This window comes from Pseudopodoces humilis, chromosome 9 (assembly GCF_049639895.1).
Source record: "Pseudopodoces humilis isolate 2021_Gansu_Grassland_sample_001 chromosome 9, ASM4963989v1, whole genome shotgun sequence".
In the NCBI taxonomy this organism is placed as follows: Eukaryota; Metazoa; Chordata; class Aves; order Passeriformes; family Paridae; genus Pseudopodoces; species Pseudopodoces humilis.
This window is the reverse complement of record NC_142208.1, coordinates 12,068,479-12,095,588: the sequence shown is the minus strand read 5'-3', so window position 1 is coordinate 12,095,588 and position 27,110 is coordinate 12,068,479. Positions and strand designations below refer to the sequence as shown.

Genomic DNA, 27,110 nt, shown 5'->3' with positions numbered 1-27,110 from the left:
CAGATAATAGGCTGTGCTGATGGCAGCTGCTTTGTAGAAAACAACAATTTATTTTCTTTTTTTTTTTTTTTTTAATTGCTTCTAAATATGAAAAGGAAAATCTAGTTCAGGATGCAATGAAGCTCCCTTCCTTAAAACTTCAATCAAAGGCTGTTTGCAGGGTTCAAAATGAGGATAAGGGGTACAAAACAAGAAAACCAAAAGCAAACCAAAAAGCATTTGAGGCCAGCTGTAATCAGCTAGGACTGACTGAGCTGGAGAGAGTAGAAAAGAGAATTCCTTGGCCAGGGGGATGAGCATCGCAGTGGAGCCTGTGTTTTGCAGAGCTGCAGGGAATGGAGGCTGTTGGGGTGCTGGGTGCAGGGGACCTGTGCCACCAGGCCACCCCAGGCTGCACTGCTGAGCACTCCCACACCACCAGGAGACTCTCGCTCCCTGCAGCTGAAAGGCAAAGAGATATGTGCTAATTCAAAGTATCAGCTAGATCAGCAATACTTGTTGGAAAAATGCTTACTCAGATCTGAATTTACCTTCTTCCTTTTAGACAAATGCTGCCTCGTTGCTGTCAATAACACAAATCTGACTCTGTTCAGTTTCAGTTAAATACCACGTTGTTCAGCTCTCTCAGGATCTGATCCCTAGCCTGTGGTTAGGGTGCTTACCTGCAAGCAAGGCTGGGCTGGGACACCTATGAAAGGCAATCTTTCAGTGCTCGTTTTTCTTAATAGTTGAAAAATATTTTGAGCAATCTTGCTTAAAAGGTCATCTGTGCTAAAGATGGCTTGAATGACATGGTTCTCCTTAAATGTGGAAAAGGCTCCTGGTGAGTCAGGGCTGAGTCATGGGAAGATTATGCTACTACTCTATATGAGACTTGGTTTATTATGTTCCAAGAGTTATGTCCCAAAGAACTGTTTTGCTGCAGCAGAACGCTGCTGCAGCTGGAGGCATGGTTTGAGGAGGTGCTGACCCATATCATTAGTGAGGTGAAGAAGCCCCTCAGAGCTTGCTGTGCACAGATGACCCCCAGGCAATAATGGTCAGAACCTCTGGAAAGCTACACTTTTAACTACAGCTTGAACTGTGTTTTTTGTAGTCTTGAGAATTTTTTATTAAGCCTTTCAATTCTGACTAATAGTTACAAAGAAGTGTTTTACGTGTAGAATATTTATCTTTATGTAGTCCTCTTGTTTTTTATTATCATGCTGAGGATTGATTAATGGCATTTATTTCCAGTGTTAGAGAAGGGAATTTGAAGAATGAACAGGCTAAAATCACATACTAGGCCTATAGTGAGCTAAAATGGCCTAGATCTTGATGTTTACTGAGTAGTTGTATTTTCAGCACCATGACTGTTTTGACATATTTAATACCCCTATAAGCTTTAGGCACTCCTTTCTTCAAAGAATTACCACACAAATATCAAAGAAGAGCATACAGTAGATGAAGGAAAAGAAAGTAGTTCAATATGGTATATTCTGACATAGGATTTAAAACTGAGGAGAGCAGAACAGAAGATACAGGAGAGGGTTCAGTTCTAGTGAATAGGACAGTAAAGCTGTGGGTTCATGACCTGATGGGAGGAGCTAAAAGGTGTCAAAGTTAGAATCAAGGCTAAACGGAGCTTGGAGAGTGACTCCAAATCCCACCTTTTTCTATTAAGAGTACAGCGGAAGCATTGCTGTGAGACAGAAATATGAACAGTTATATCAGAAGTGAGGGAACATAGAAACTGAGGTATTTATTTCCCAAACTTTATGGTGTAAAGGGCACACCTGCTCTGAGTCAGTGGTACACCATTTATTGGCATCACCAATAAATAGGCTTTGCTGAAGCCAGCCCTGCTGTGCAAACCTTGAGAAATGGCTAAAGCTGTATCTCTTCACCTAAAGAATTTGGGTCTTACTGAGAGTTTACAGGACCAGCCTGAACTGAGACCAGACATATCTAAAACTTCAATGGCTGCCACCAGAGAGGAGTTTGACTACAAGCCAATCACTTTACACTACAGATATCTGCAGCCCCAGAGCCTGAGCTCTCCTGCATGCATGGCAGTGGCTGCACAGTGGTGATCTCCCCTTGAGCAGGGGTAACTCCCAAGGCCATTCCTCAAAGTCAAGAGATCCCTTGCCTGGCATCTACAGCTAGGTAAGTGACATTTTATGTTAAATCCAAAGCATATTCTACACAAGCGAGCTTAGAAGTGTGGTAAGAAGTAGTGTTTGACCGCCTTGTTGTCACTGTTTAGTAACTGTTTAATCATCATTGTTAAATCACTCTTTAATAAAACTTTTTTGTTAACCTTACAATAATGACTTCTCTTAATAGCTTGAAAACTCTTGGATACTGCTGAATGCCTGAGTTGCTTTGCTCTCTGCTTCCTGGAGGAGGAAAAAAATAGGTAGGTAGGTATTTGTGTTTACGTCATATTAAGCTCCACCTGGAAACTTTGTGGGGCTGGAACGTCATTTACAATAATGAAGCAATCAGTTCAGAATGGTATTAGAAATTGCCACAGCTGACACATAGGGATAAATGGCTCATCTGGAATGCATTCAGATGGGGTTCCCAGTCAACCAACTGAATTGCATTCAGCAGTACTTAAAAATACTAACAGATATTTATCTATTTCCCCATACTGGGAGCTTAAACTCTGCAGGTGTAGGTAAAGTGTGTGCATGCCAGGACCAGCTCAGTCTGGTTCTGTGAGTTCCCTTTCCTCTTGGCTAACTCTGTTACATAGAATTAAATGTTGATTGGAGTTCAGAATTCAATTTTACACAAGATACAATGCAAAGCAGAAAATCTAAACAAATGGTAGAAAATCTGATCTGATAAAGAGGGGAACTACTGACTTCTAAGAGAGTATGTGGCAAAGTGTCAGCCCACCAAAGTCGGCCAGGCTATGCTCACCAAGCAGGAAAACACCGAGCTATCCAATTTTAACGCTCCAAGAGTTTAATGAGAAGTTTTTGTTAATACAAAATGGAAACTAAAGCACTTCCATCTGTTACTCCTTGAGGAAAATGTTTATTTCAAGGCTATATTCTACTGCTTGTGAAGGGTATTGGTTTACGTACAAATGCATGTTGAACATTCCAATTCACTCTTAATTTGGATGCCTTCGGTAACAATGGAAGATGCTCAGATTGACAGCCTCTCACAGATCCAAGCTCACAGCATGATGGTTTGGGGGAAAATGCAAGAGACATGCAAGAAAATTACTTCACCGATTTTTTTTTGTGCTAGAGACCTACCCAGGTCTAAGGCAGATAGCCTTTGATAACATAGTTTGTACAGTCCATCACAAGTTCTGACACAATTATTAAATGGCTGTAGTGTTGCATTCCTCAGCAAACAGCAAGTTGAGCCATAGGCTGTGTTACCTTTATTCCAGACTAGTGGCAGTGCAGACATTAAACACTGCAGTCTCCTACTGCAACACAAATGCACTGGGGAAATGAAGTTGGAGTGCAGAAGTCATTTCAGTTAAGCCTGCCTCCGAGCAATGGATTTTAAGCAGTAAAATTTTCTCAGGAGTGTAACACAGATTGAGGATAATGCCGTTACCATCAAATGCTTATCTTCAAGTCTAATACACTGGCATATACAAAGAACCTGTGGAGGATCAAGCAGGGGCGGCAAATCCAAATATGTGATATTGTCTTGGAGGGATCTGGTTTAACTGAAGGCCCAGTTATGAAGAAGGAAAACAGGTGCATAGAAGAGTTGCAAGCTGATGGAATTAGAAACTATGTGCAAAAAAAGTAAGTATAAAACCTACAGAATGCTCAGAAACAGTAAAAAAGCAAGGAGGGAAGATAAATGTCTTTTGTGACTATAGCAGAGTGAAGGGATTCAGGCAAATACCTTTCTAAAATCTCCATCAACTAATAAGACTGTAAAAAAAGTGAACTACAACCCAGCATGACTGTGAGAGAACAGCCTTTCTTATATGAGATTGAGTTAACAAATTATGTGTATCAGTTCCTTAGGGCTCAAAATGAATGTAGGCATACATATTCATGTGTATCCTCAGAGGTCTGAACCTAATCAAGTTCTTGCAGGAAACCTCTGGAGTAACCTGGACCATTTGGGTAGAATTCCCAGATCACACTGACTGGTACTTGAGGTTCTTAGACTGTCTGAAAAACTGTGTTATAATACTTGTAGGTTTTATTTTATGTTTTCTTTAGTGATTTGTGCTTGCTTTTACTGTGTAAACACTCAAGATTTTTCTTCTAGAGTTTTCAGCAATGTATTATTTTAGTGATAGGAACTAAATGCTGTAAAATGAACGTGGAAAAATGAAGACAGTACCTGTGAAATCAGGAATATGGATGTTTTGTTGTACTAGTTTCCACCACTCAGTTCTGGCCTGTGTGTTATAATGGCACAAATCCACTTGGAAAACTACAAGTCTGGAGCTCGTAAGCTTGGAAGGGTCACTAGGAAAATGCAGTGCTTGCAGGAAATGTTGCTGTGATTTTTGTGGGCTCTCCCACAAAGGCTTCTCTGTTTCAGTTGGTACTGGGTCAGTATAGGCACAATGTCAGAAAGCAGTATGACTATGCTTGAGATGATAGGTGAACTCTCACCCATCCCAACACCAAGGATTCCAGGCCTCATTTCTGCTTCATTTCTGACTGTGGCATCACTGCCCATGTGAATTTGGTTTGAAATGCCAACACAACATGACAGTTTTTTATATGGGTAAAAGTAAATCTCTGTTCAATTGCACAGCACATGGTGCTTTGGGGTTCTGTCCTGGCTTAAATGCTAAAACCCAAGAGGAGGCTGGGAAATAAAAAGATTTTAAAACTTGCTGGTAGGCTTCCTGGCTCTTTAAGTGAATGCTGACAAGTGCATGTGCTGCCTGTAGCAGATTTTGCAGGGAAAGGGTTTTACTCCAGCCAGAGGTCCCCAAAAGCATGGGCTCAGAGATTACCATTCCTGTGGAAAAATTTCCAGAAATAAAATACGTTAAGCAAATATCTCAGTCCCTGACTGTCTGAAAATGGCAGGTACTGAGGTTTCCATACAATGATTTCTTTGTCAGAAGAATATTCCGTATGCTGCCATAGCTAGCCCAGTTTTCTGTTTATGAATGCAGCATCAAAGGTGTGAGACTTCCAGTCACTGAGCCTGGATAAATAGGGGAATTCATAGAAGTAAGCCAAATCTAGACCTTGGTTAAACCCATGGAAGATTGCAATTGACTTCAAAGTGAGCACAACCTGGTCTGGAATGAATATTGAGCTGGTTGCAGCAGTACAAGCTTCCTCATCCACCCCTTCCAGCCTAGGCATTGATACTCAAAGGGCTTTCCTACATGAAAAAATAGCAGTACTAAAGTTACAGAAATATGAGGGTTTTTTCTCAAAATCTGCTGGAAGAAGAAATAGTGCGTTGTAGAAGTTGCTGTGTCCTCATCTGATGGGAGTAGCAGCTCCTCTGAATGGCCCCAAACCTGTTTCAGTGGAAGTTACTCTGGTTAACAGGACTCTTGTGTCAGACCTAATGAGGCCCCTTTTGGCTGATACAGGTGAGAGGAGTTTAACTCCCAAGAGAAGCAATACCAGCAGACTCAGAGGACAAAGATCGCTGGCCTTCTTTCCACTTGAGCTACTCTGGACACATCTTCATTTCTCCATCTTCCTGCATAGTGAACATCAGGCTACACTTTGCATCAGAACCTGTGTTTAGCTTTGACTATTAATGAGAAATGTCTGTATCAGTGAAGATTAAAATAATCTGGGTATAAATTTATTTGTGCTAAACCACAATAGGTTTTGACTGAGATGTAATTTATCTTTTTCACAGTGGCTAGTGGGGGGCTATGTCATTGATTTGTGCTGAAGACAGTGGTGATAATAACAGAGATATTTTTGTTATTGCTGAGCAGGGCTTGCACAGAGCCAAGGCCTTTCTGCTTCTCACCCCACCAGTGAGGATTCTGGGGGTGCGCAATAAATTGGGCAGGGACGCAGCTGACCCCAAGGGATATTCCAGACCATATGACATTGTGCTCAGTATATGAAAGCAGGGAGGGGGCATTTGGAGTGATGGCATTTATCTTTCCAAGTAACTGTTATATGTGATGGAACCTTGTCCTCCTGGAGATGACTGAACACCTGCCTGCCCATGGGAAATGGAGAATTAATTCCTTAGATTTCTTCGCCTGCTTGCATGGCTTTTGCTTTTCCTATTAGACTGTCTTTATCTCACCTCACAAGTTTTTTGGCTTTTACCTTTCTCATTCCCTCCCTGATCTTGCTGACCAGGGAGTAAGGGAGGCTGTGTGGGGCCTGGCTGCTGGCTGGGGTTAAGCAACCACAGCTGTTCTTATATTCAAATATACCTATTCACCTGCTCTAGACTATTTTAAATGTAGCTGTTTCTCATGAGTGTAGCCTTGGCCTCTGCGGTGCCAATAAAAATTTTGATGAGGGAGAGGGAAAAAAATGGCAATTTCTTCTCTTTAGTTCAATCACAGCTGTTGCATTTCAATGATTTGCCATTGTAATATGTGAAAATTGTATGGAGGAGAAAAATCCCAGGCCTGTCACTGAAAGCTGTTGGTAGTTGAACAGGATGCTTTAAGAAGCGTGAACACACCTATCCAAATTAGTTCAATCCTAAATGAAATTGCCTGTTACAAAGCATACATATTAGAGAAGCAAGTGTTGGAAAGGAGGTTCTGGATCCTGTTCACAAAATTCCCAGCTGCAAAGTTCATTCCCCACCCAAGTTGTATAATGCTGTGATTCAGTTAGATAATGCTGTCTTTGCTATTTTGATTAGTGTCTTGGCAAAAGAAATTTAATTGGAAAATGCTAGCCCTTTTTATTTTTCTTTTTTATTATCTTGGTTTGTCTCTCTAAATGCTTCCATGTGAGCAATTTCACTCATCTTTAAGGAATGCATGTAGGAAAAAAAGATGTTTATTGAAGCCTTTAGCTATTACTGCTTGTACTAGAAAAGGTCGACACAAACTTCCTTCTTTCCTTCCTCTTGATTTTTTGGGGAGTTTTACTTAAGGAAAAGTAGGTTATATACGAGATGGGGGTTTCTGTACCACCTTGTCTGGAAAGAATATTTTCTGAGATTTCCTGGTGAGAACAGTCAGAGGTGGTTTTGGGTTTAAATCCGATGTTGTCCTGAATCTTGACTTGAACCGTAGGTGCCCGGATTTGGTTTTGCCGCGTCCATGTCACCCGCTCCCTCAGGTGACGCTGTGCTCTTGCGGAATGCCCAGACTGCCTGACGGGTGGAGCTACCTTTTTTACCGTGTGTCTTGTTTTTTTGTAAAATGGGCCTCTCGCTGAAGCTGCCTCTTGGTCAAACCTGTTGTGCGGTTTTCCAGCCCCGGCCGGCACACACCGGTGCCGGCTGTCCCCGAGGCCGGGCCCGCCGCTCCCGGCAGGTTTCGCCCCGCCCGGCCCCGGCCCTCCCTCACACCGAGGCCGCGGCGGGGCGGGCGGAATGAGCCGTGGCCGCAGCGGCTCCTCCTCCTGCCGCACCCCGGCACCGCCCTGCAGCGCCAGCGAGCACCTGGGACGGGCGGCGGGAGCAGCGGCTCACAGGACCCGCGGTAGGCGCGACCCCACGGCGGGACGGGGCCAGGGGCCAGGGCCAGCCGGTGCGGCAGGGCCGGGCCGGGCCCGCGGGGCTGTGGGCCGGGCCCATGTCCCCGCAGGGAGGGGATCCTGGGGCAGCAGGAGCCGAGACGTCCGCGGGTGACCGGCAGCGGCTCAGGAGCTGACGGAGGGGAGGTCAGGGCCTGCGGCAGCTCCGCGGCTGGGAGGAAGCAACGCCTGTTTCCTGAGGAAATACGGTTTCAGAGGAGAGGGCGTGTTTTGCTGTTGTAGTTGCAGTTCGGTCCTTTGCATGTGTCTATAGTTTGAGTTTATAGTTTCGATACGTACACAGTTGTCAGGAGAAAGCAGCCTAAGATGGTAGGCTGGCCATTACGCAGTGCTTTTTTTTTTATATATATATTTTTTCCCCTTTCTCTAAACAGCTCGTAGTATACTTTACCTGTGTACTTCGAATGTCTTTAAGACTCTTAAGTGTCTTTAAGTGTCTTCAAGTCACTTAAGTTGTCTTAAAACCAAAACTCTTTAAACTCCTGCTATGCTGTAGCTATATGTTGAGAAAAAACAACACAAACATCTCCATATTCAGAAAAGCAGTTCCTTCTTGTCCCCATCCTGTTTCTGGGCAGTAAGGGAGTACTTCTATAGAATATATTTTTATTTTAAAATGTATTTATAGTAGTTCCTGGAAGCTTCTTCCTGTTAAGGAGGAACTGTGGAGAGATAATGTTCTGAAGGGAGTGGCAGAAGCATGGAAGGCTTCTCAGCCTGGAGCGGGGACAGATGGCACTGGGGCAGAAGGTGTGGAGCGAAAACAGACTGGCGAGAGAGGAAAAGTGCTGGTACAGTGTGTGTTGAGGAAGGAGCTCATGATGAGGGTTACGCACCTAAAAGCACAGCTGCTGTCAGAGGTGGGAGGTTTATTCCCTGATACCTCCCCCAGCATACAGTTATTTTCTGTGGAGTGAGTCAGTGCTTTATTGGAACGCCCATGGTAACGTCGGAAACAATACAAAACCAGTGCAAGTGTATGGTTGCTGTGAAGCCTGAGTGTATGAATGTTTTCCCCATAGCTTGGCTGTTTCTGTAATTTCCTGTATTTTGAGTTGTTCTAAGCGTCATGTGGATCACTCTCCTCCCACTGATGCAGCAGATTATTAGAACTGAGTATTGCTTACATGTTTGTCTGTAGCCCTGTCTCTTCTGCTGAGTGCCTAATAATTTTATGTCAACAATATTTATGATATTTATGTTCCTTTCTCTTGCCTGACCTATACTGCCTAGTATAAGGTCTGAGGCCAAAAAAAAAAGATCCCTGGCTTAGCTAGAAAAGGACATCTGATTTTGAACTTTGGCTTAGTGAGTTACTCTGAATTAGGTGCTTAGGTTTCCTAAAGCAGACAGGGTGAATATCCCTTTTATTATTGCTAGAGATAACTTTAAGCTTGGGAATTTGAACTTCTTCAGTAAACAGTGTACTTATCTATAGTCAAAATAACTGGTTGTTGGCTATGCTTGGCAGTGTTTTAAAAATACTTGGTTTTCTATTAGCTAGGAGAATAAATGCATCTTACAAATGTTGGGATTTTGGGGGAAAAATACTTTTCAGTAGTAAGATTTAAGGCCTAAAGCTTGCTGATCTAAAGTGCAGACTAGATTTGAAGGCTATAGTCTTGCTTTCTTTTCACATTCCTTGTTTATGATGGCTTTGAAATACCTGCCTCTCTATTTTACTACTTGAAGCTAGTTCTTGAATAATTCTGTTCCTGGAAAGAATTAATCAGCTGAAAATGAGTAATTCCTTATAGCCTTGAATGAATGAAGGTGTGTCCATTTGCTCACCGAGGGGTAGTAACCATCCCAGTGTTGCTGGACAGCTGAATGTGTAAGCCTTCCCTGGCCAGAAAGTGTGAGAGTCATCACTGCTAAGAAGTTGATGTCTTTGTACCTCTTGTTCAGCTGGGGAGTCCCAAGACTGTCAGCAGAGAGGTTTTGTCGCAGTGTTGGGTATGTCCATTAGGAGTTTAGCTAAGCTCCCGTGCAGCTCCTGCCAGTGTGCCTGACTTTGGGAGCTGTCACTTGAACAGCTTGGTGCCAGTCTGGCCTCCTGCAGCCCAAACAGCTACAGACCTGATGGAAACCTTTTGTCATCCTTTTGTTCCTGTTGCCTCTGCCTTTGCAGTGGGGCCACTCCTTGGCTCTGCGCTTCAGGCTCGGGCGCAGCAACTAATTAATAATTGCTGGTGGGAAATGAAAAATCAGATATTTTTTAATAATTGTTTTAGAGTACTGAATACTACTCTATTGCTGTGGTTCCTGGAGTAATTGGTTTTTACATATTCTGACTTGCACTAATGGTGTAAAAATTTATTCCTTTGTGGTGGAACTTAAAATAGAGGAGTGTAACTCCCTGAGGCATTAGTCAGTTGAGAACGTAGTTCAGACTATTTATAGTATTATTTTTTTGCAACAAAAGAAAAAGTTAGGAGTTTGAAGTAGAACAACCACATTCCATTGCTTTTTCAAGCATCTCATAACCTAATTTTTTTTTTTTTCTTGTTTGTTTTGTTGTTTGGAAGCTGTCTTGTCTGTATTGTCATAAATGTTCTGACTGTGTGTTTCATATATTTGAGAGAGAGTATTGAAAGAGTGCTACAAAAGGAAGCACTCACATCAGGGCAGAGTAGGGGTCCAAAATGAAACTGACCTCTTGGAGTTAACTCAGGTTTTTGCTGCACATAGATCTTGAAAGTCCATGCAGCTCAACTAAGTTCTTTGGATTTTGAAGCCCTGAGTTTATATGTAGGGCTTCAGTCACTGTAAAGTTACAGGAGTGTTCTCTGTAATATTTTTACAGCTTGGTTGTGGCTTGTGGGTATGTCTTCCCATTCCGCTTTTCTTTGTTGAGCGTGGCATCATCAGCATTTCAGATCTATTTTATTTTGACTAAAGCTTACAAGTGCTACCTTTCTGATGCTCTTCCCTCCTCACCCCCCATGCCCCAGTAGGTCAAAAAGTGTTAGATTATTTTCTGTAGTAAAAAAGATTATTATGTTGAATTAGAAGGATCATCAAAACTGACAGAGCTCCTGAGTCATAATACTAGCAAGCAATTCAAATTGATAGTTTTTTTAAAAAAACTCTTATTTTATTTTGTTTCTGTTCCAGTCTATTCAAAGCTGTGAGTTGGTTTGGGAAGCTTTTTTTTGTAGGAAGTGGATGATGTGTTAGTACTCTTTAAATATACATTGTTGGATGAATTCCAGTAAAGGTGAACAGTGAATGATAAGATCTGTGTAAAGAGGTTTCCTGAGTTTTGGGTGGCATGAACTCACCCGTGTTGGAAGATAAACCCATTCCACTAAATTAGTTCTTTTCATAGTGAGAGGAAGGCTAGACAGGAATCACATACATATACAGAAGACTTAATGAAAAAAAAAATTGCAGAACTTTTTATCTGTCAGGATGAAAACTATTACAACTGATACAGGAGAGAACAACTTGTATGCTGCAGTGCACGAGTCAAAGATAAATTTTGCTCAGGCTGGTAAAAAAGCACTTAGCTGGTTCAGTGCTGACTGTGGTTTGTCCTTGTCCTGGAAAAGCATGGTGGTGGATGCCTCAGCTCATATGTGATGAAAAACGACAGCATATTGTAAGGTGATAAATTCTGTTCTGCTGGTTTCACAATCAGGGATCAGTCTCAGAGCATGTACTGTAATTTATAGCTTCAGGCTGCTTTGTCTACAATATCCTGGTAATTAACCTTGTGGAGGAGTCAAGGCCAAGGGTTTAACTTTACTCGGTGATCCCTGTGATGAAATGGGCATAATTAAACAAATAATTTTGAAAAAATAAAGAATGTGGTTTTTCATCCTTTTTTGTCCTCAAATTATTGTACCATGGCATAGCTGGAGCCTGAACAGCAGCCACTACATACATTCCAGGAGTGGGTGTGAATGCAGTGGCTGATTTTATTGCTATTGCACCTTGAAACAGAAGTTTTCTTGCAGCCTTGAAGTTTTCTTCTTTATTTCTGCCTTCATTATGGAATTTGTATTTTTGTTACAAATTTATTGAGTTGTAGTCCTTTCCTTCTGTGCTGTATCGTACAGAAGTGTATTTTCAAGACTCCTGTTGAAAGTCTGTCATAGGTTTAATTGTTTATGAACAGGTCTGTTCCCTCTTAGTTTTGTCAAGCAGCAGGAAAATGCTCAAGAGCCTGAATGGTTTATAGCTTGCAGTGTGAAGTATGATAACGATGTTTGCTGTGGGAGTAAAACCTCAGGTCTTTAAATAAAGTTCTGAGGTGGACCTCTGGGATTGAATACTGGGAATGGGCAGTGGACCTTGACAGCAGTTGTTCTTTGTTTTCTTCAAGGCACTCCCTCTTCCCGTGTGTGGTTTGGTTGTTTGTATTTTTCCCTTGTCTTATGCACTACATTTTTTTATGACTGAACAAACAGAGACCTTGCTGTTCCTTTGTCCTCCCACGCAATATTTGTGTAGCAGGGTATGTTTCCGTATCTTCTGTTCCCTCGCCTGTATCACCCCTCAGTTATCAGCAGGCAAGTGCTGCTCATCAGGAGCAATTTTAGTAAAATATTGTGGATGTAGCAGGAGAAAGTGTGGATGATGAGATTAGAAGATGAAATGGAGGCTGGCTGGAGGGAATGGTTGGGAAAGGTAACTTTCTATGTTAGTATTTCTAAAGTTAGAGTACTGGTCAACAGAGGCTCGAATCAACTGTGGAAAAGGTGGTGATCAGGGAAGTTTCTGAACATGAGAAGTCGGTGTGTTTGCAGATCTAGTTTGCCTGGAATCAAACCAGTCTGGGAAAATTTCCCCTTGGAAAAGCCCTGGATAAATACAGTGTTCAAAAGAAGCAAGTGGAACATTTTTATATAGAAACTAACATTTTTTTCAGATTGCTGAAGTTGGCTGTTTTTTCTCAATCTCAGCTTTCATTGCCAAAAGGCTCTTTTAATCTTGGGTTTTTTCCCAATTTGAAATGAGCGTTCTGTATGGGATTAAAAGCAAGCAAACAGCCTTGCTAAGAAAAACAAAGCCTATCCCATTGCTTCTCACCCTCTACCACAAAAAAAAATGTATTTTTGCCTTAAATGTGTACCTAAATCTTTATTAAAAAGGCATTTTGCAATTTTTTGAGTACCCTGTCTTTATTGTATTTACATGTAAAGCTAAAAAGTAACTAAAAATATAATTACAGTTTTGCCTGAAGAAATAACACTAATTTCAGTGTTGTAATAATTTGTGTATAAAAATGTACACCTTGACATTACATATGCTAAGAATCTAGATTCTGGGGGTTCTTAGGTTTGTTTTTGAGTGACATGGTAATAGCTGTTCTTTTTTATTTTTCCATGCTTTATTACGTAAAGCCCATTTCTAAATTAGAGAGTCTCTGAAGTGTGCCAGGCTGCCTTCTGTTGAGTTTTTTAATGTTATTTTTTTTTCTGCTGGCCTCTCTGCACTTCCATACTCGGGTACCTGCCGGAGGTGGCAGCATGGGCCTGGGGCCTGGCAGCTCCCTCTGGCAATTGTGTGGCCAAGCGCCAGGAGGGAGGAAGCTGCCTGCTCGTTTTTCCAGCAGCAGAGGGAGAATGTGTCTTGCTTTTTTGTTTCTTGGCCTCGTGAGTTTGGGGTCAGTCTTTGCATGGGTAACAGCAGGCATTCTTTTCGAATGCTGAGAAGCTGCATTCACTTATTTATTGATTCTCAGATGCTACATACTGGAGCAGAAGTAAGGTAGGGTTATAACTTTTGGTGTACTCTGTTCATTGCTGTTTCTGTTCATTTCTCTCTCTTTAAATTTAAATGAGTATGTGCAGCATGAAGTCCGAGCAGTTTTTAAGTAAATTTCAGATTTCCTAATTGTATTTCCTTTTAAAAAAGAAAACCACTAAGAAAAGGTGTTTCTCCATTTCAGTGTTGCTATGCGATAGAGCCATGCAAACCAGAAAGAGAAGTTAATGTGATCATGCAAAATGAAAACAATTTCACAAGAACAGCACCCCTGCCAACTCAAACCAAATCCAAAGCAAAATTCCACAGCTGAAACCCAAAACACAGCAAAACATGCCAGATGCAAAAGGTAGTGCTTTAGGGGAAAGAGAGGGGGGAAAAAAAGGGCAGCAATTCTAAAAATAGACTGTGGCTTGTCATTAAAATAACCTTCAAAAATTAACACTCATTATAGATATTTTCTTCGTAGTTCCTTTTACCATTCTTTCTGGTAGTTGTTCTGTTTAAAATAAAGCCTTTGTATTTTGGAAGCCAGTTTTCATTTTGTCCTTAATTTAGCTGTTCTTCCTTTTTGACCTCTGCTTCTATTTTGGACAGCTAATGACTTCGTGCACTTCTGTGCTGACAGAGGCACTATCCATTTTGAGAGACCAAATTTGTTCTAGTGATCTGATCCTATCAGAAAACCCTTCATATTTTATGGCAGTGCTGTAACCATGAAGGTGTATCCCTTCTGCTTCTTACTCTGACCTTGCACTTCTGCAGACATTTGCGTTTAGGTGCCTTCTAACAGCTTCTCCTAGTTACTCACTTGAAGACATAGCTTCTTTGTCAGATGATTTTCTACTCCTCATTGATAACACAGTTTTGTATAGGCTGGAAACTTCTGGAGGTTTTAATAGCACAGTAAAGGAAGCATGTTCAATTAATATATCCCTAACAACATAATAGACAAAGCAAGCAGTAAGTAGCAACTGCAACAGATAAGAAAAATAGTGTGAGGAGTGACTCTGCAGCTGCTTAGCTATCTGTTTTTTAGTCCAGCAGAAGGAAACAGGAAGAGGTTTTTAAGGGGAAAGTCGGGACAGGCTTGTGCAGATTATGTATAAATTTTGATAACTGGCTACTGCATAAATGTTACCTCTTAGTGTTACGTGGTGTAATGAGTGAAGCATTGCAGAAGATAACTGTATCACCCATACTTTCCAGATCTTTGCAATGAGTTACCCGGGCTATCCCCCAGCGGGTGGATATCCACCAGCTGCTCCAGGTAAGTTGTTCAGATGAATTAAACATAATGCACTGGCAGTCCTGTCTGGAGTGGAAACATGGCATGGATGAAGAACAGGGCTCTGAAGGGTTTCCTTCAGAGCTTTCTGTACTTGCTTGTTAAGTCCTGTGTTATCTAGGCTGGGGATTCTGATTTGTCTAATATGTGTGTTCTGCCATGTGCTCATATAGTAGGGTCCAGTTTCATTCATCTCGAATAAAGCACAGAGCATTGGGAAATGGTCTTAACTTGATCAAATCAAATAAATGACAAGGATCAGTGTCAAGTCAATACTGAGTCTTCAGGGTGTGTGGTGAGACAAATGAGTATGGGGAGAAATCATTTGTACGTCTTAAAACTATAGTCTCCAAAGAAGTAGGAAATTATTCTTAATTCACTGTTCTTAGGCAGGTGGTTGCATACAGAGGAGAGAGGGCAATTAACAAGGGTGGCATTTATAATAACATAAAGCTGATGAAATACTCAACCACTGCTTGGTTATCAAGCTGAGCTTCACAGTTGTTAATATTGTTGAAATTCAGAAAGCAGGGTCTGGAGTCATGCAGGTATGGTGAAGTGTGGAGTTAGGCAGGCTAGCTCAGGAAGGGGAAGTTGAACTAGCTAGGAGGATAAAGCCTATTTCTCAGCAGAGTATTCTGTCTTAAGTTAGACCATACTCCTGTGTGCAGACAAGTTTTATGACTTTGGTGTCTGTAAATATACTGTTGTGCTCTGTGGACACCTCTCAAATTAGCAAAGTAAGTAGAATTAATAATATCTTCCTACTGGAATACCCAGACAACTTTGTACTTTAAGTGCTCTCAAGTCAAAATGTGGTGCTCGTCTTGACTGAGTGCTAACTGTCAAATAGGTTTAGAGTTTGAGAACTTACAGATTCAGTTATACTAACATGATTAGAAATACCCAGTGAGACCTCTCTTTTTATAATAATTACACTGCTACCCTGCACCTCTTCAGTTGATTTTCCTGGTAGTGTTGAAAATAATTACATTAGAAATTTTAGTAGTAAGAACTTTAAAATGGCATAGTTTCTTGTTTCAGCACATGTATGTTTGATTTCAGGTAGCAGTCCTTGGGGTGGTGCTGCCTATCCACCTTCAAATCCACCTCCAATTGGTCTGGAAAATGTGGCTGGCTATGCCAACCAGTTCAATCCCAGCCACATGGCTGGAATGGTGAGTTTGCTTTCATTTAATGTGTTTCACTGTGATGCCCTTAAGGGTGAAGTTGCATTTCTGGCATTGTCACAGTGAAGTTCATCACTTGAATTTCTGTGCCTTTATGTCTAATCTGTTTAAGTGTTGAGCATTCAGTATTGCCTATTGAAGAAAATGATTACTGAAAGCTATTCCTTATTTTAGGAAACAGAACACTAGTTAAGTGTTGTTAGCAGTCTAACTTCAAAAGTCGTGAACGTAAAACTAATATAACTTGGCATTTGCTGAGTTGAGGAATAGGGAGCTATTAACTGTTAATATATTCACATGAGCAAACACAGTCTGGATTTTGCCTATTACCTGTGTTTTGACCAGTCAGAGTAAGGAAAAAGGCTGTGTAATTAGAGGTAGCAATGATTCGTCCTTGAAAAGAATATGGGATCAACAGTCTCTTACAAACACTGATGTTTAACAGATGGAAGTAAAAACCTTTTACATTGACTGAAGAAAATGTAGACGTTTCCAATGTGATTTTTTTTCATAGAGCAGAAGTGAGTGACACTTCTGACAACTTTAGTCTTCAGAAATCTGTTATGCTGCACAATGAATGCAGTTTGTAGGAAGATATTTGCATTATAGATGCCTTTCTGAGGCAGTGATTAAATGAAGTGATTTGGCAGCCAGCAGGCAAATTGAGCAACAAACTATCTAGGGTGCAGGAGGCAATATCCACAGCAACTAGTTTTTGACAATTCTGCAATCATCAAAAGTCACTTCTGGTTTCTCTCTAGAAGAGCAGTTTCAGTGGTAAAGTTTTGATGTGGAGTGGAATATCTTCATTTCAGTTTCTGCAGAAGTCTTTCCAAATGCAGCCCAGGAACTCCTGCTAGTTGTAAACTACTAACACATCATAAAACAGCCAAAGGTTGCTTAAAGTCCTTGCACCCAGGTGCACCCTTGTGATCATACAAGGCAGCCATGGGAAAAGAAGGGATTATTTGGTGTAAAGTTTTAGGCAGATTTTTCCATCCTGCTTGCTTTGTTTTCGAGATAAAGAACTATCTGTCCGTGTTGGTGGGGAGGGAGGTTGTGTTGTATTAAGCATGTTACTGAAACTCAGCTGTTTGTACATCTTCCTGTCTCTTGCTTTATTGCTGTCATTGCTGTCATTGCAGGCATCCAACCTGGCAGGGACCTTTGGAGGGGCAAATGTACCACAAAACATGTATCCTTCCACACCTGGGGGTTATCCACCTGTTCCTCCAGGTGGCTTTGGGCAACCCCCGCCAGGACAGCAGCCCTCGTACGGAGGGTATGCTCCCCCTGGAGGAAATCCACCATCCGGAATGCCCTCTTATCCAGGGTATGGAGGCGGCCCTGTGCCAGGCCAGCCCACACCACCACCTGCTCAGCAGCCTATGAACTATCCAGGATTTCCAGCAGCTCACCCAGGGCAGCAGCCCATGCCAAATTACCCAGCAGGTCCAGCTGTGAACCCATCTATGCCCTCTTACTCAGGAACTACAGGGCCTGCAGTCACTCCTCTAACAGTAAGAGCATTCACTGCTTTTCTTTTGAGGTGTGGCTGTATATATGTTCTTCTACATTTTCTTTGTGTGTATTAATGTAAACCAATCATCAAATTGAAAAGAAAGTTAGGAAAAGAAGTTTGAGTGAAGAGAGAGATGGAACCTTTTCAAGCGCAAGCAGTATAGGCTCATATGTCTTGAAACAAATTATGTTTTACCATGGTATCCAAGAAAAAAGTTTTGACATTAATTCAAATTAATAAATCTTGCCTTTCCTAACTTTAGCAAGTATTGCCAGTCATATATACAGTATAATCAAACCTTAATGAATTGGAAAGCAGATTTAATGTCAGGAAACCTTGATCTTGCATTTTGTCATTTGTGTCTAGAAATTAGCAAATTGCTTAAGGCAGGGTTGGTTTGAGTTTTCTCTATTGCTTTTCTCACAAGAAAAAAACTAGTAACAGTGATCATCTTTCCTAAGTAGTAAACCACAGTATTTCACAATTTAACACTAATATACTGTTAACACTAGTACTGTTTAACACTATTGATCTCATTTTAGCATGGAAACCGAGGTACCATCACTGATGCACCAGGTTTTGACCCTCTGAAGGATGCAGAAGTCTTAAGGAAGGCCATGAAAGGATTTGGTGAGCAGTCTGAGGATTTACATGTCAGTTAAAGTAGAATTGCATATCCATTCAGCACTGATGTTTTTCTATTGCTGTGTGTGTACTGAGCAGGATAGTTCCCATGTGATTGTCCTTGGTTATCAGAAGTTACTACTGGAAGTTCATGTAGGCATAAGTAATATGAGTTTGGTTTAGGTTTTCTTTGTATTCTTACTGTGTTCGTGATTGGGAGTAGAGCTTGAAGTTCTGTGGTTGTACACAAGAGTAGATACTGTAGGTGAATTCAAGGCATTCATGTCCTTCTGCTGGGTTTACAACAGGATGAAATAGAGACAGAAGGCTGAATCCTCACATGAGGTGATGCTCATTCTGTGGTGTCTGTGTGTGTGTACAGGAACCGATGAGCAGGCCATCATCGATTGTCTTGGAAGTCGTTCAAACAAGCAACGGCAGCAGATAATCCTGTCCTTCAAAACAGCTTATGGAAAGGTAAGTTTGTTGTGAGAACAGAACAAAGAAGAAATAAGAGCCTACATCCCTTCAGTGGCAGTCAGAAGACTTAGTGGTGGGGAAAAAAGATTGAAAGGTGCATTAGGGGAAGATGTTTAAGTCATAGCCAGTTCAGAGTTCTGCTTTTTACCCATGCTTGACTTCTTTATGCAGTGTTGCAGATGAAACATGTAAAGCAGTTTCTATGCTAAATGGTTACTTTGACGCTTTGATCTGTGCAGTCTATTTAATTGGACCTTAATGACCTCAGTGTACATATTCCATTATGCTGGTTTTAGTTAATTAATTTAGTTAGTTAAGTGGAATAGCTTTACTTTGAACATACATTACTGGTGCTTATGCATAAAGAATTCCTAGTAAAATGTGTATTTTTGGTGCTTGCTTTTGTCAAGTTTGGTCTTTACACATTTTTTCCTTGTTTTTCCTTCTCATTAGGATTTGATCAAGGATCTCAAGTCTGAGCTATCAGGTAACTTTGAGAAGACAATCTTGGCAATGATGAAGACACCTGTCATGTTTGATGCTTATGAAATCAAGGAAGCTATAAAGGTTTGTGTAGGAGATACATTTATAAGATAGGGGAAATAGTTGAGCTGATAAAATATTTGGTTGCCATTTAAAAGTTTGGGCTTACTTGGGATTACTTGCTTTGGTTATAATCTGAATTTTTTCCTGTATAATTTTATTACATTGCTTTTATACTAGGTTGTAGAAATCAAGAATCTGAAGTGTTTCTTCTTTGCTTGTTTTAGGGCGTTGGCACAGATGAAAACTGTCTCATTGAAATCTTAGCTTCCCGCAGTAATGAGCATATTCAGGAACTTAACAGGGTCTATAAAGCAGGTTAGATCTGTTGCATCAAAATTTTCATCCCTTTCTTCCTTAATCACTGATTGATAGTTTGAATTTAGGAATTGAGAAGGGTTATATGAGGATTCATGACTGTCTCTTTTCCAGAATATAAGAAAACTCTGGAGGAAGCAATAAAAAGTGACACATCTGGACACTTTCAGAGACTTTTAATATCACTTGCTCAGGTACTTGCCCCTGCTGGGATTTTGGGAATTTTTTGTTGTGTGTTTGTAGGTGGTGTGGAAGGGTTTGGTTTGGTTTTGGTTTTGGTTGTTTTCTGTTTTTTTTTAATTTAAAAAAAAGCAGCCCATCAGTAACACTGCTGGATCTTCTAATTCTTTCAGGGAAACAGAGATGAAAGTACAAATGTCGACATGTCTGTTGTCCAAAGAGATGTACAGGTCAGTAGAAATGCTTCATCATTTCTAGCTATGGTCAACTCAGTTTGCTGAAATTAGACTGTGTGGATTCTGCTTACTGTTAGTTTTGGATACCTTGTGACATCTTCTGATTCAGTGCTTATATTTGAGTGGATGGTAGAGATACAAAAAGCTGTGACAGAGCATTAGAGCCATGTAGGTGCAATACAGAGATGAATCTCTTGGGAGTACAGTCCATGGGATATTTTACTTCTCATTCAGTCAGGTCCTTGGCTTTTCCAAGTATTGGATTGTGCTGCTTACTAAGGAAATGGTCCAAAGAGATTTGAGGCGATATGTGTGTGGATTAAATTTTAAACAATTAAACACCTGCAATAGCCTTTGCATGTTGTTTAAGTTTGCAGCAAATAAGGCACTTGGACTTAGTAATGCCTGCCCATTTCTTTTTCTGTATATTCCATTTCACTATGTAGCAAAGGGAAAACCCTGGATTGTTTTAGCCATACTAGTGGCATTTAAATAGTAATGCCATTAGCTTTCTACATAGTGTGCCTTAGCCAAAATACAAGAATGTCCCGGAATGCACCTAGAATTGTAGAAGAAAAGCTAGGTGTAAGGACTGTTAGGAAGAAAAAAATTTCAGGTACTTTTTGAACAATGTCCCCTCCTTTAGTAATGTGGTGCTCTTGTGTTTGAGCACTTATGCATCAGCAAGCTAGGAAGACTGCAAGCATAGCATATTATAGGAAGGTTAGAACTAGTTGCTATTTATTGCTTGCCCCTGTTTTGCAGTGGTACATAGGCTATGAAATAAGTATAAAAGGAGGAGAGGCTGCAAGGAGGCAAATCTATGAGCTGTTCAGCCTGACTTCTTTTCTGAGTAATGAAGTGTGAACTCTCTTCTGTGTTCAGGAGTTGTATGCAGCTGGAGAGAACCGTCTAGGAACTGACGAATCCAAATTCAATGCCATTCTGTGTGCAAGAAGCAGGGCCCACCTTAGAGCAGGTAACGATGCCCTACATAAACAGTAACTTGATTCTGTTGTGTATAATGATAAAAATGTACAGCACTGCTCTGTGCTCTGAATTTCCTCCATCTGTAAAGTGAGGCCAATAAGATATCAATGACAAGCAGGGTGAATTCTGCTGAGGAAAAGGAAGAGTCACCTTTCTAGTAGAAGTAGAGGTCATACTTGTTTAAATGATCCTCTGATAAAGAATTGAAAAACTAAAATTGTTTCAGTCTTGCATACTTGTGTGTGCAAGACATTTGCAATCCTTCCCTTTTTACTTGCTGATGTAAGGTGCTACATCAGTCTGTCGTGGTGGAAATGTTTTAGTAACTACATAGAACTTTTACAATGTGTTGTTGGTATGCGAGGTACTTATATGGAGGAAAGGAGTATATATGAGAACCTGAATATTTTCTTAATTTTATTGACACCCAAAGTTTTCCTAAAAAAATTGCTGTGATTTCTTAGTCTAGTTTTTCAGTGAAGAGGACAGAGCTAGGCAAGCTAGAAGGAGCCTGATAACATGTAAATGGTTGATAACACAGTTATTAATCCTTGAGATGTTCAAACTAGTGTGAGTACACTGTAGTGTGAGTACACTTCTCCAGCTGAGAATCGCCATTGAAATGAAGCCATCCAGCACATTCCAGTGCCACCTCTTGTGGTGGAGCTGAAATCTTTCTTTTCCATTAACAGTCTTCAGCGAGTACCAGAGGATGTGTAACCGGGACATCGAAAGCAGCATATGTCGTGAAATGTCTGGAGACCTGGAGAGGGGCATGCTGGCAGTAGGTATGTGCCACCTTAGCAAGTTCATTCCTGCTATTCTGCTACAGCTGGCTCAGGTGGCACCTGTGACTCCAGCTAAGGATGTTCTTATTAGTAGTAGTTTCTAGTTTTCTGCTTTTTATGTTGAGCTTTCTGTGAAGTCATTTGTGGTTAGTAAAGTGGGACACTTAATTCACCTCAAAACGACAGATGAAGCTTTTTTATTGCAGGCATCTGCAGAATTTGAATTTCACATGTTAAAATAGGGAGAGAATTATTAACTATAATTGACACTGTTTAAGAAATGAACTTGTACCAACTGCTGACTCAGTGAGAATGGAGTATTTGGGACAATTTTGTAAATCTAGCAAGATACAGGCTTTAACTCTCTAATTAGTTACCTCTACCTCTATTTAGTAGAAAGAAAACTTGAATTTAATTGCAAAAGGGTTATTTTTTCCACTTTTCCTGTGGCTACAATTTTATTAAAACTTTGTTTTTAATTGCCCCAGAACTTCTGAGGAGTGAAAACTCTTACCTCAGGTCTACTGTTCTCTCTTCAGAAGCAGCCATTTATTTCCATGAGGTTGGGACAAGGCCTCAAGTTGCTGTGCAGTAGTTTAATTTAAAATGCTTTATTATAGATATATCTGTGAACCACTTTGCTGTCTTGTGTCTTTACATCTCAATTTCTTTTTCTGTTTATTTCTGTAAACATACTGTGGTATCTAGAGCTCCTGCTTTAGAAGTGTTGTTCTTTGGTTCTGAATATGGTAGTGATATAACAAAAAAATTCCTAAAACAACCACATTCACCTAACCCAAAAAATAGGAAAAGTGAACTTTGCATCACTTGGAAATGAGATAGAGGAGGATATTTGGTTCAACCGCAACAGATTTTTCCACTGAAGTTTGTAACAAAATCTTGGCAAAATGAAAATCAATTTTAAAAGCCTTATTTTTTCACTCCTGTCTTGTGCATGTGTGAACTATGTAACTAATGTTCTTATTCTACTTGGCCACACTGTCATTGTACTGATCTTTTAATGACCCAAGCTGGATCTAGGTCATTGTGTCTGATTGATTTGCAGACCTTTTCCAGGACTCAAACTTTGTCACCTCAGAAACTATTGTCAGAAAACCAAGCTTAGGGAAAAGAGATTTCTCTGTTTGTAGAAAAAGATTGCCTTAGTAAAGAAACTGCTCAGAGTTTAGAAGCCATTTGTCTTCATGGAGCTTCATAGTGACTTGACAGGTCTTCATGTAGATCCAGATTCAAAACTGAGACTGTAGCTGGCAAACAAGTCAATAGCTTTTTGAGCAAGGCTTGTCATTAATATTCACTGAATAGCTCCATTTATTAAATAGATTCTGTGGGATTTTTTATGTATATACACATATCTCTATATCAGTAAATTATATTAACATCATTTGTTCTGTGAACCTTATTTGCAGGAAAAAAAGGGGTTTCTAATTGAAAATATTTAATTTTGCTTTCTTTAAAGCTTTCTGGATTGTAAAACTGGTAACTTAAACAACATCTTTAAACATCTTAGAATGCAAGTGTGTTGTGTTAGCTAAATATAGTGATACAAAAACATGCATTTCATTTTGTCATTTGTTTTTGAATAGTATTGTACATATCATTGACAGTTGTGTGGTGAACTGCTATCTCTCATCAACATTTTCCTACTGAGAAAAGTACTTCTCCCTATACAGAATGTGTGTTGCTATGAAAAATATGTCTGGGTTTACACCTTTAGTTCTGCGTTGATTCTGTGTGATTGATTTTGATATCTTACTGTGCTATTAAATGTCAAGTGTGGTTTGTTTCCTCTGTAGTTTACCACAGTTTGCATGATTGTTTACTTGTAAGCAACATTGCATCAATACATAGATTTTAATTCTGATCAGTGATGGAGGATTCTTTAATTATCCTGATTAACATGACAGTAATTTGACTTAGATTTTGCTCTTTCAGATTTCTAATTAACTGTGCTAATTAAATATGACATCCAGTCATTAGTAAATGAGCACGTTAAAAAAATTTCAGGAGTCCTAATGAACTTTGTGGCTAAAATAAGACTAAAATAAGGGTTATGATGACACACCCCTACGGAGAAGGAACCACCTAAGATTCTCTGCTATCATAGGTGGTTTCCTAATTTGTACTAGTGCAGGACTTGAATTTTTCATACCTTGCAGATGCATGGCCTGAAAATTTAGAATTAAGAAGTCAGGAACACCACTACCTATGTGTTCCTTCAAGTCTTCTGCCCCTCCTCATTCCCTGTTTTCACTTCATAAACAAGAATCTGGACATTAGAATTCAAAGGTTCATTATGGCTAACATCAGATGGTTTCTAGTGACAGAAATGTTTGCTTTTAGCCATGCAGTGTAGGTTCTTCAACTGTATTGCAGCTACTGTTTGGATTAAAAATAATTTCAGTGACTAATGGAAGGAGTGGAAGCTGCATTGTATAAAGTGTATGTTTATGTAAAATTCAAGCATGTGACTATGTTGGATAAATCAAAAAATTACTGAGATCTGATTGAGAAGGAATGCCTGATTTCTGTAATGCTGTTTCTTTTTGCAGTTAAGTGTCTCAAGAACACACCAGCTTTTTTTGCAGAGAGATTATATAAAGCAATGAAGGTAGGTGTCTGTGACAAGTTACATAAACTTATAGTGTGGGGTTTTTATAAATGCTTGTACAGCTCTTGGGAAGGAACTTGCAGCTGAAGGGATTACATTTTTCAGTGGGCAGATGACTAACAGGATGCAGTCATTATTATGAAAGGCTGGAAAAAATCTAGCTAATTTGATCCAGCTTAACAGAGCAATGAATGCAACCATACATAAAACAAAAACCTTCACTTGGTGAAACAAAAATATGCTTAAAACTCATTGAAATGGGTACTTTTTAAGTAGGGAATTCTAGCAGAAATAAAGGCCATTTAACTCAACAGATTTTTGTGACCTGTCTTTATAAATCCCCCTCTTTTTTTTTGAGCTGTTCTTGTGCAGAGAAATTAGCGTCCTACTACTAAATTAAAGATATAAAGTATGATAGGCCAAATTCTGTTCAAGCTTATTAAGTCAGTGGGATTATGCTAGTAAACAAGCATTTTACTTTTTACCAGTGCTCTATCATACACTTTTCAATGCATTATACTGCTGCTATGTTTGTTTCAGGGAGCGGGGACAAAGGACAGGACGCTGATCCGGATCATGGTATCGCGCAGCGAGGTTGACTTGCTGGACATACGTGCAGAGTACAAGCGGATGTATGGCAGATCTCTCTACTCAGATATCACTGTAAGACTTGCACACCTTACCTTCCTTGCCTTCCTTACCTTCCCTGCCGTGACACCCCTTGTGCTGGCAAAACACTGCTCCTTGTGCTTGAACGGCTATTACCTGCACTGAGCTTAGCTGGCTGTGTTGGATTGCTGCATTGGCTAGGAGCATGGAGGCTGAGGGCTGGAGGATTGAGAGCACTTGGGTTTGCATGGGGGCTAGATGAACTAGAGATGGGAAGGAAGGAAAGGGAAAAGAGGTTTCTGAGACCCCTCTATCCCAATCTCCTTATATGATCTTGTGGGAACTACTCAGTCCTCCAGTTGAGTAACAGTGACGCTCTACTTCATTTGTATCTTGGAAGAATATAAAGCTCCTAAAAATCTTCTTAAGGATTGCCTCCTCTTTCTCTTGAAAGTACAAGATTTTTCAAATAGGCTAAACTTCAGATTCTTTAGCAGTTGATCCGCTCTCCTACTGCTATGAAGAGCTATAGCAACAGCCAAGAGGATGCCTGGCCAGTGGTAGGGGAGTAAGAGCTGGAGGAGAGTGAGTGGTGTCACTTTTATTTACCTTGTAATGAGGGTGCCAAACCTATTAAGCCCCTGTTTATTCCTTCTGCTCTGGACACGGAGGGGCTGTAACTTGGTGTTTGGAAAGAGTCCTGTAGACATTCTGGAGGTTAGCATGTGCCAAATGTTTCTTTTACAGTAGTTGCATGCCCTGTAACCACCAATGTATGAGTAAAAAGCAGTGAGACATTGGTGGAAAAGCTCTGTATTTCTTCTTCCCCCCTGTTCCTCTTTTGATCTGGCATTATAATTTACCATTCAGAATAGAAGCAGAACAGGCCATATCTATTTAATGGACTGAACTTGGTTAAAACTCAGCTTCAATAAATATGGGTGTGCATGTCCACAGTTAGGTGTATGTAAACTCAGCTGCTTATTTCTGTAAAAGTAGAGCCAAAAATATCCCTGGGAAGAAAGTTCTCAGTTTTTCAGCTGTGGCTTCATCTCTTTTGGTTATTCTTCAACTTTTCTTTTTCTGGATTACTTTTCAGGGTGATACTTCAGGAGACTACCGGAAAATCCTACTCAAGTTGTGTGGTGGAAATGACTAAATGGAGCATTGAGCTTTTCTTTAAAAAGCTGCAATTTTCATGTACTTGCTGCAAAGCATCTTTTTTCCTCCATAAGTAAATATGTAATGACTTGTTTCTTCTAAAGCAATTACATTTTAAATAATATTGCATATATCTTCAGTTCAAAAGTAGTAGGTAATAAATGCCAAAACCCCCCAAAATACCCAGCTTATGTGCTGTCTACTCAGGATTCTGTATAGCACCCTTGGCAATCCTTGAATGAGTGGTCATTATTTCTTTTTTGCTTCTATCATGCTGAAATAATGTTTGTTTTATGAAAAATCACAGTTGTGTGATTTAAGATTTTTTTTGTATAAACATTGAGTGCAATTTTAATGCAAGTTTTATATCTATTGTATGTAGAGTTGGTTAGCCTACTTCCTGATATGTGGAGATAGCAGCCTCGAGATTTTGTGTCAAGTTAAGACTGTTTTAAAGAAGTTTTGTCAAGTTCTATTTTTTACCTTGATTATTTTCAAGGAAGATATGTTCCACATTTCATTCTTGCTAAGGCAGACTGTCCCAAGGCAGTAGTAATGTTGACAGTAGTAAAGATTCTGTCATTAATGTTTAAAGGTTTTGGATAGTGCCTTAAATATATGTATGTAAGAAGAGATTATGAAATTAAAGCTGTCTGAGTCTTTGCAGACTGTGCCTTTTGGTGTTCATATTGATGTATGTGAGTGATGATTCAGTTTATGTAACTTAATTTTTCCATAGAAGTTCTCTTCCACGGGATTATTCAGAAATTGTTGTTTTGATAAGAGTTTGGGAGATGTATGCTGTTGATGAGCAATTGTATACGATACATGTAATCTGTAGTTACTGCTCAGTATTTTCATTTTGCATGTTGCAATTTCTCTAACTCTTGGAACTCTGAGTTTTTATTTGCTGCTGGCATGGATGACATCTCTTCAGCTTGTTCTCAAAATAAAAACATGTAAAGGTAAAAAGTACAAAGCAGGGGAAAGGTTTTATAACTAGATCAGTGAAAATGGACTGCTTATTAATCAAGAATGTGCAAACTCCCCTTACTTCACACACATGTAAGTGTGCTCTGTCTGTTGTCTGGTAGGTCCTTTTTCCTAGAAGTTCTTTTGCTGTTTGTCTTGAAAGAAAAAGACAATGTCCTGGATTTAATTCTGATTTGTCAGCATAGCAAGGGA

At 40.1% G+C, this 27,110-nt stretch overlaps 1 protein-coding gene across 3 annotated transcripts; it reads left to right on the top strand.

Moving 5' to 3' along the window:
• Positions 1-7,458: 7,458 nt before the first annotated feature.
• On the top strand, positions 7,459-26,591 carry ANXA11 (annexin A11). Of its 3 annotated transcripts, XM_014250499.2 has the most exons (16): positions 7,497-7,594; positions 13,549-13,713; positions 14,574-14,634; positions 15,718-15,830; positions 16,988-17,362; positions 17,907-17,994; positions 18,371-18,465; positions 18,922-19,035; positions 19,239-19,329; positions 19,444-19,523; positions 19,683-19,739; positions 20,631-20,724; positions 21,428-21,523; positions 24,097-24,155; positions 24,696-24,818; positions 25,864-26,591. In XM_014250499.2, the coding sequence occupies exons 2-16, from the start codon at positions 13,705-13,707 to the stop codon at positions 25,921-25,923; spliced, it is 1,515 nt and encodes a 504-aa protein (XP_014105974.1). In that variant the 5' UTR covers positions 7,497-7,594; positions 13,549-13,704; the 3' UTR covers positions 25,924-26,591. The 3 variants fall into 3 exon arrangements, with proteins under 3 accessions (XP_014105975.1, XP_014105974.1, XP_087915855.1); XM_014250500.2 differs by lacking the exon at positions 13,549-13,713 and having other exon boundaries at positions 7,459-7,594; XM_088059729.1 differs by lacking the exons at positions 7,497-7,594; positions 13,549-13,713 and adding an exon at positions 13,212-13,367.
• The last annotated feature ends 519 nt before the right edge of the window (positions 26,592-27,110 follow it).